The 9,463-nt window shown below is 38.6% G+C and overlaps 1 protein-coding gene across 1 annotated transcript in view; it reads left to right on the top strand.

The window, feature by feature from the left end:
• Positions 1-208: 208 nt before the first annotated feature.
• The window catches only part of LOC107111330 (hormonally up-regulated neu tumor-associated kinase-like), a 47,070-nt gene continuing 37,815 nt past the window's right edge, over positions 209-9,463 (top strand). Inside the window, exons 1-2 of the mRNA XM_015412294.1 lie at positions 209-353; positions 2,042-2,188. Of these exons, the coding sequence (XP_015267780.1) occupies positions 209-353; positions 2,042-2,188 (292 nt within the window). The remainder of the gene's footprint in view (positions 354-2,041; positions 2,189-9,463) is intronic.

Genomic DNA, 9,463 nt, shown 5'->3' with positions numbered 1-9,463 from the left:
GAGATTTAATTCTAAAATGTTTTTTCAACAAAAGGATAGGGAGGATTTATTAAAGGCGGTGGAGTATTATTTTAAGGAAAATAGGCAATCTGCAGATGAAGATATAATATGGGATGCTGCAAAGGCAGTTGTTAGGGGGATATGTATTACGAAAGAAATCCAGTTTAAGAAGGAAATAAATAATAGAAAAGAGCAAAAGTTAAAGGAGATGTTAGAACTCCAAAGGAAGTTACAAAAGAAATATGAAAAACAAACTCAGGAACAGCTAAATAAGTTGAAAAATGAACTACAGGAAATGGACATTACCTCTATGTGGAAAAGAGATGTATTGGTGAAGAATGAGTTTCAGAGAAGTAATATAAACTCAAAGAAGAGGTTGGCAAATTATTTGAAGAAAAGAAGGGAAAGGCAGAGGATAGGGTGTATGAAAAATGAAAAGGAAAATAAGGTATTTAAAGATAATCAGATAAGAGATTTTTGTTAACTATTATCAAAGGTTATTTTAAAGCAGAGGAAAGTAAACAATTTGATGAAGTTATAAGGAATAAAGTTAAAGAAGAGGGGCTAATAGAACTAAATGATGTTATTACAGAACAAGAAATCTTAAATGTTATAAATAATTTAAAAATGGGAAATCACCAGGTTTGGACGGATTTACAGCAGAATTTTATAAAATGGTGGGAAATTTGATAGTTCCAGAATTACAAAAGTTATTTAATAAAATTTTGAATAAAGGAAAAGCTCCATATTCGTGGAGGAGATCAGAAAGTATTACAATTATAAAACAACAGAGAGATCCAGAGGATCCTAATTCTTATAGATCAATAAGCTTGGCAAATCAGGATTACAAAATTTTTGCAAAGGTTTTAGCAAATAGATTGGAGAAATCATTACCAAGATTAGTAGGAGAAGATCAATATGGCTTTGTGAAAGGAAGATATATAGGTCACCCTATAAGGAATGTGATTAATGCATTAATTACCAATTACCATAGAGGTAATTAATGCGGTGGCGCAGGGAGTAAAACACCTGCCTTAACATCTAGTGAACAGCCTGTAAGGCTGTTCAAGACCCACCGTGGCCGGGGTGAGCACCTGACCCTAGTCCTAGCTCCCGCCCACCCAGCGGATCGAAAGCCGTAACAACTAGCGAGTAGATGAATGGGTACCTACCTTAGAAGGCAGGGAGCACCCCCCTCCATCGGGAGGTAAAATGGGAACCCCAGCAGCAGTGAGTCGGTGAGCGGCGGAGCGGCATGGAATGGCAGCGGTCGAGGTGGCGAGCGGAAGTGAGGAGACGTAACATCAAGCGGTGGACCAGCGGTGGAGGCGGAGCCAGGAGGTGCGAAGACGCAGCGGCGCAGGCAGGGCGGAGCCTGAGGGACGGAGCCGGAGCCGCGTCAATGCGATCTATGCGTCGATGGGCCCACCGACTCCAAAAAGACCACTGAGGAGCCTGAAGAAAGTGGATGGGAGAGGCCGAGCCGAGCTGACACCGAGAGCCGAGACAAGCTGACGAAATATCAAGCTGAATCCCACTGGGTGCTGGTAGGCAGTCCCCCCCTCAATAATATATGTGCCCATAGATAGGGATGATCTACTATGTAAGCCACTCAGAGACCCCATGGGAGGAGTTCGAGCGGGGTAAAAGTCGAATGTTAAATAAATAAATAAATAAATAAATAATCACGGGAATAATAATAGGAAGATGGTTCTCTTGAAATTGGTTATATATAAGGCATTTGATACATTAAATCATGAATATCTGTTTCAAGTATTACACAAATTCGGTTTCGAAGGCCCTTTTGTGAATGCAATAAAAGAAATTTATAGAGGAGGGAGAGCAGTGATTGAAATAAATGATGGACATACCGGGGAAGTATTGATCCAGAGAGTAAGGGTGTCCTTTATCCCCGATGTTGTTTGTCATAGCTATGGAACCTTTGGCAGATAGAATTAGGAATAGTGTTAGAATACAAGGGTATAAGGTAGGAAAGGAGGAAATTAAATTGAACTTATTTGCAGATGATATTTTATTTTAGGAAATCCTTTAGAAGCGATGAAAGAAGTAGGAATAATTTTAGAAGACTTTAAAGCATGTTCAGGTTTGGGAGTAAATATTAAGAAGTTGGAAATAATGTTCAGCAAAATAGATATAAAGGAACAAAAAGAAATAGCAAGGTTAACAGGTATGAACCTAGGAAATAAGAAATTGAAATATTTCGGAGTACTAATAACAAGAAATGTCAAGAATTTGATGGGGATAAATTATAAAATAATATGGAAGAAGATACAAAAAAGTTAAATCAATGGAATAATAAGTATTTGAGTATACTAGGGAAGATTAGGGCACTTAAAATGTTTATAATACCAAAGTTGATGTATTTGTTTCAGGTACTACCAGAATGGGTATCTAAGAAGCAGTTAAAAGAGTGGGATAAGGTATTATTAAATTTTGACATAACTTTTTGGAAAGAGCTACAGGTAAAGGACCTATGGAAAATGAAAGATATGTATAATGCTCAAGGGAATTTAATTCAGATGCAAGAAGTAATGGGAAGAGTGGGAGGACAATATTGATTAAGAATTATTAGTTTATATAATATTTTGAAATAAAGGAAGTATTCTGGAATATTAAATGAGGAGGACACCTTGATGGAAGAATTGTATGCAGTTAAAGAGGATAATAAAAAGGGTATTGTACGAAAGATACATAGCAAATTGATTGAAGATAAAATTTATATGACTGGTATAATACAGTCAAAATGGGAGAAAGATGTAAAGTTATCAGAAAATGAGATAAATAATGAAAGGTATTAGTGATATAAAAATGGAAAAAATTAGAGAAATGGAGATGAAATTAATATTGAATAGGACACCTGCTCAGCTATCTTATATGATCAAGGGATTGACATCCAATTGTTGGCATTGTAAAAAAGAAAAGGGTTATTTTGTACATCATTGGTGGGGGTGTTCTAAGGTGGTTAATTTTTGGCAAAAGTTATTGGAAAAGTGGAGGAAGTATGTAAGGTTAAAGTGGAGTTATCAGGGAAAGTATTATTCATGGGGATTTTAGGGAACTGTAAAACAGAAAAACCATATCAGGTTTTATTTAAAGCTATGATTTTAGCTGCCCATGCGGTTATAGTATTTGGCTAGAAAGATGCTACAAAATGGAGTACAGACAGATGGAATGATTACTTATATGAATGAATACAGTTGGACATATTAATGATATTAAAACAGGGAAAGTTAGGTGAGGATAAGATTGTGGAAGTCAAGAAGAGATGGTTAGGGTATATAAGATGGGTAAAAGCGGGGGGGGGCAATAATAACATATTGGTTAAACTCCAAAAGGTGTGCTCATGGTTGTTATAAATCAAGGAAAAATCAAGGAATAAATTAAGGAGGAGGAGGGAGAAAAGGGAATGGGGAAAGAAGCATTTATTGTATTGAAGTATGTAATACATGTTATGCTATGTATTGTTTGAGTTATATGGACGCAGGATTAATTACTTCAATAAATAAATTTTAAAAAAAGAAAAGAAAAGATGGCAATGAGGCTGGGACACTCTCCCGGAACTACAGGATCAACACATCTGGCTACTAAACCAGAAGTAAATATTGAGTTTACGAACATGTATAAGGAGGAGGAGGAGGAGATCCAAAAACAGCTTAAATAGACGAACTTAAAAACAGAGGAGACTGCAAAATCAGTGGAAAAGGTTGAAGCCAGAACAAAAGAGACTAATCAAAGACTGGAAGTGATGGGAAAACAAAGATCCTCTGATAAAGACCAACTTTTAAGACTGCAAATGGAAAAATCAGTGTATGTTCTGAGATTTCAAGGTGTTCCTGAACAGTAAGACGAGAATCTGAAGGAAATATTAAGTGAACCGTTGGCTCCAATTACAGGTTTAACAGCGGACACATTGCAAAGCGATCTGGATTTGGTCTTCCGGACATAGCCAGAATTTATTAAGAAAAAGAGCCTGCCTGGGGAGATAGTGGCGAGATTCTCTAAAAGATCAACAAGAAATGTGGTGCTCAAGGCCACAAATGGAACTACCTTAAAAATCAAAAATGAAGAAATCAGAGTCTTAAAAGACATTCCATTGGAAATAAGAAAGGACTCAATACAAAAATTTAACCGTTTTTTTTGCAGAAAAACTCCATCCCCTACAGATGGATAATACCTGAAGGATTGGTCTTCAACTACAAACATAAAAAAGAAAAGATAGACTCTGTTTAAAAAGCGAAGATGTTCTTGGAACAACAACAAAAACCAGCGAACAAAAAAGACACAGCAGACGAACAAGATATCGAAGAAAAAAGCAGCACACATGGGTCGGGAGACTCGGAAGCAACATCAAGTAGTAATCCAGAAGAAGACTCTGAATCAGAATTAGGGGCGAAAGCCCCAAAAGTCCTGAAAGTCAAATGGACATATGAAAAGAAGAAAAATAAAGGGAAGAAACAGATTTAGTAGAATTGTATAAGCCTAAAAGTTTTATTGTTTGTATTTACCTGATTTAATTTTATATTTACCAGTCTAATAGAAGCAGTAGAAATTAGCTATATTCAAAAAAATAATAATATTTTTTTGCAGAGAGAGCTTTAGCTAAATATGCATTTAATCATGATATATGATCCTTGTATAGCTTATTTTAGGTTAGTGTTAATGTTGTAGTGTTTTGTAGTGTTTGTAGTCAGAAAATAATTAAAAAAAATTTTTTTTAAGGCGCTTCCTTTATCCCTGCAGCAATCAAGGGTCTTCCAAGGAAAAGTTGTCTCCGAGCTCCTATATGGTTCCCGACTCTGTATCTATAAAGAAAGGTGCTCACTGGAAGCAGTACAATCCAAGTTCTTGAGATCGATCCTTGGGAGTCCCACAATGCATTCCAAATGCCCTCCTTAGATTGGAGACTGGGATGATCTCCTTGGAGACCAATATATGGCTCTTTGCAGCCACCTACTGGTTAAAATTTGGGATCGCCCTGGGAAGCTCAGCCATATATTGTGTGATATTAACAATGCATGAACGATCTACTGGACAGTGGTACCCCAACGGGGCTGATCTGAAGATGCCACCATAACCACTCAGGACCATCTTGTTATTGAAGCACTTTATTATTGTTATTATGTTATTATTGTTATTATCATGATTTTACTGTTTTATAGGATTTTATGCATGGGCTGTCGCCCCTTGTGAGCCACCCTGAGCCCGCTCGCGGGGAGGGCGGGGTAAAAATGCCTATATAAATAAATAAATAAAACTTTGTTTTCAGTCCAATGAGCCTTGGGCACCAAAAAGCAAAAGAAACAGTTTAACAGCATCTCTGGGATCAAGCTCTACAATCGGACAGAGCATACACATGGAAACATCCAATTATTCTCCAATATACTAAATGTCTTCAACCAGCAGATTACCTCAGATCCCTCACAATCTCCAAATATTGGAGAATCTTTACCCTTGCACGCTTTAACATTCTACCCTCAACCCTACTGGAAGGCAGATACCATCGCATCCCAGTCTCTCATGGTTCTGCCCATGCCATGCAGGGAAAGTAGAGTCTATCAAACATGTTCTGCTGCACTGCCCAATTTACAAGTATATCCCATTTCTATATATAGCTCCAGTTCTGTCAACTTTACCAAGAAGATCTGAAGAACTATATGTCTCCCTCCTTCTTGCAGACTTTTTCCAGGATACAGCTAATAAAGTTGCAAAATTTTGCCTTTGGGCATGTGGGACACACAAATGCCTGACTGAAGCCCAGAAGTAGCCTCCCAGTCGGAGGAAAATACCTCTTCGCCACTCCATAATTTGTGCTCAGTGTTAAGTCCCTGTTGCACTGCATCTGCCCCTTACCTTTTATTCTTTATTTTAGTTCTATTTCTTTTTACTATTATTACTGATCCTTCGAAGCTGATTTTATATCAAAATAAACGGTTGATTGATCTATGTCTGTTCAAAACTAGTGGTATTTTTCTTCCTACATCATGGTTATGCTCACAGGAGAGAAAAATGGAAAACTGTAACATGGGAGATGACCTTTAGTTATTTTGCACATAAAACAGGAAGCTGTTCTGGAATCTGGAATGATGTGGTTACATCTTAAAACACTTATGCCTTAATAAATACATGCTGGCTACTCAACTGGCTCTGAACAGTGGTTCCACATTTCACCAAAGTGGCTTCAGGAGGTAGATAGCACATCTGTTGTATGTTTAGCAAAGAACAAGTGTTTCCAGCTGTCACATAACTGACCCAGAACAGGGAAGAGAAAGCTAACTTGAACAGATTCTATGACATATGAAACTCGGATAAGAAACACATTATGGCAGGTTTAAACTTTCACAAGTCTGGTTTATATGAGAGTTTTGTACAGAAGTAGAATATTGGAAACAATATACACATTGTATGAAGTTATATACATACTGTCTTTTGGTAAAGGTTCCCTTGCTCGAAAGCCAGTCGAATCAGACTCTCGGGTTGCGGTGCTCATCTCCGTTTCAAAGCCGAAGAGCTAGCGCTGTCCGAAGACGTTTCCGTGGTCATGTGGCCGGCATGACTAAACACCAAGGCACACGGAACACTGTTACCTTCCCACTGCAGAGGTACCTGTTTATCTACTTGCAATTTCTTGCTTTCGAACTGCTAGGTTGGCAGGAGCTGGAACTAGAGACGGGAGCTCACTCCGTCATGCGGCACTCGGGTCTCGAACTGCTGAACTACCGACCTTCCACAGTCTGCAGTTCAGCATCTTAACCACTTGAGCCACCGCAGCTCTTTTGGTACATCTCTTTAAAATAACATGATAGATAACTAAAATGCATGCATACTAATTTTACATGTGAAGCAGTGTGTGTATATTTTATGCTCCAAAAATGTTGCCAAGAAGGGTGAATTAGGAGGAGAAAATTATGGGGCCCTTGTCATTCTGGGATTTTCAGTTTTAAATCAGATGTTTGGGTGGTCTGACCTGTCTGGGGAACATGGAGGGTTCTCAGCAGCCCCGTCCTCAGGTGTCATTCACACACACGAAAACATCTCATGTGAAGCATCCTTCAGAAACAAGATAAATGTCTAGGGGGAAAGCATAGATCCCTCAGAAAGCAGGTAGCAAGATAAGGATCTGAATTCTCTCCCCAATATAACTTCCAGCATGTAGAAGACCAGCCTTTCAGAGAAGGCCAGATAAGAACCCAGCTGCATGATATGCGAGCTTTCCATGTGCAGGGAGGTTGTTTTTTTTTACATGGAGAGCATTCAGATATCCAAGCCCCCACCTGCATTCACAGTACAATAAAAAAATCTTTAGGTCAGCTCCTAGAATATCAGCTTCCAAGAGACTTTCATCCATTCTGTTACTTCAAATTTGATTCCTGATAAAACTGTCGGGTAGTATTAAAACTGAATTGCTTGTTAGTATATGTGATGTGGAAAAGTAGTTACGTTTTGTCAAGATAATCACAATGTTGTTTCCCCCTTTAAAGTATCAATTCTTCTGTTAGAAAAAGTGTTAAATATTCATGCGGACATCCACTGTGCCATCGGGGGATGAGGAAGAGATATACCCCCTACATTTGCAGAAAATTAGCAGACATTCTGCATGAGCATTGACTTCAAGCTGTCAGGGAAATACCATGTCACTTGTCCACAGTCCACTTCTATCCCTCTTCCCCAAAAGATCCTTTCACTGCCTAGGGAATTGCCTCATACTATTCTTCTCTTTGAGTCCATCAGCCAGCCAGCTCAATATTTTAAGTACTGAGTGATTCCCCCCTCTCATTACCAAAAGAATCCCAGGGGAGAGGAACTGGGAGTTCATTGTGGGGCAGGGGGAGGAAGAGGACAAAGGAATCAAGGCACCCATAGATACTCCAATTATTTAGTTAGTTACAAGCCCTTGCCTTTCTGCCCTGATCAGGGCCACCATTTATTTGTGGGCCTTTGCTTCCAAGTTTCTTACTGATATCACAATTGATAAGACAATATCCAGGCCCCAAACAACAGAAATAAGATTCCAGCAGGATGTTTAATACAGTTACATAGTCCAAAAATCTCTGGTAACATCTAATCCTGATTTATTGGACAAAAAATGCCTTTCTCTTCCTGGTGCCCTGATCTGCCATGGAACATGACCATGTGGAAAGTGTTTGACATCATCATTTGATCTGAGTGCAACCAGGGGAATACCTTTGCACACTTGTGAGAGGATTGCACATCAATGCAACCATAGATGAAAGACTTCTAAAGGCAAATTGATCTTCTCTTTTTGTAAAATATGACAGAGTGTCCAGACTATTGCATCATTTCTTCATAAATTGCTCTTACAGAAGAGGAGCTGATATAGTGCATATACATATGAAGTTTGCCATTTCTATTTGCATTACTGTACTTTATAGCAGAAGGAAAGGATTGTTGCGGTCACGTTTCTCAAGCACTTGTGTGGGATTCATCCAGATTTTTTTTGGCACTCTGAATGTTTCCTCTTGTCACCAGTAAATGGACCAGATGGGCCACTCAGACATTTGCATGTGGTGGCTGTTCTTGTGCAAGTGACATGTGAGCTGAAATTAGTTTTAAAGTAGAGTGAAAAGCCATATTAATTTATTGCAGAGCAGAATTCTTTCTGCAGTTCAGTATGTCTTTCTCTTTGAAATGAGAAAGCCTTCTATAGCGAGCCTTTTCCGATTGGAGTTTGCACTTTTCTTTTAATTACTGAAGAAAGACTCATGATTTCAGGGGTGTATATGTAGAACACATTTAATTTAAAAGCTAGCAAACATGAAATAAATGACTGTACTAAAATTTGCAATTTGTTCTTAGCACAACCAATTCATGTAAACATAGAGTTGTCCTTGACATTATTCAGACTGGCATTCTTACTCAGAAGTAAGTGCCTTTAATTTTCAGTAGGATTTAGTCTCAAGTAAGTATCCTCTGTTCGTTGGCCCTCCAGGGCAACTGGATGGCCACTGTGTGAAACTACTAGCTGGACTAGATAGACTGCTGGTTAGCCGGGCTCTTCTTATGTTCTTATACTTGGTTTGCAGCCTTAAAGGGTATTGTGACAGGCTGCACTTTTAAAAGCATAGAAGTGCTGTATAAACAGCTGAAGGACTGTGAAGGGTTAATTCTGCACAGAAACAAAGAGCCCTATTTCAAGAGATATTTCAAGCCAAACCCTTTTTTTGTTTAATTTCAAACATTTCTATACCGCCTTTCCACCCAAATATGGTCCCCAAGGCAGCAAACATCAGACAAGTAAAACGTTTCAACATTAAAACAGTATTTAAAATAAAGTATACATTTAAAACTTCAATAAAAACATATAAACCCATATAACACAATAACCAGTGAGTGTTGGACTGGAGGGGCCATTGGCCTGATCCAGCATTGGCTTCTCTTATGTCTGGGGCAAGGGATGCTCTGTATTCTTAGTGCTTGGGGGGGG

Source organism: Gekko japonicus, unplaced genomic scaffold (assembly GCF_001447785.1).
Source record: "Gekko japonicus isolate JY-2015 unplaced genomic scaffold, Gekko_japonicus_V1.1 scaffold3389, whole genome shotgun sequence".
Taxonomy (NCBI): domain Eukaryota; kingdom Metazoa; phylum Chordata; class Lepidosauria; order Squamata; family Gekkonidae; genus Gekko; species Gekko japonicus.
This window is presented reverse-complemented; position numbering and strand designations above follow the sequence as displayed.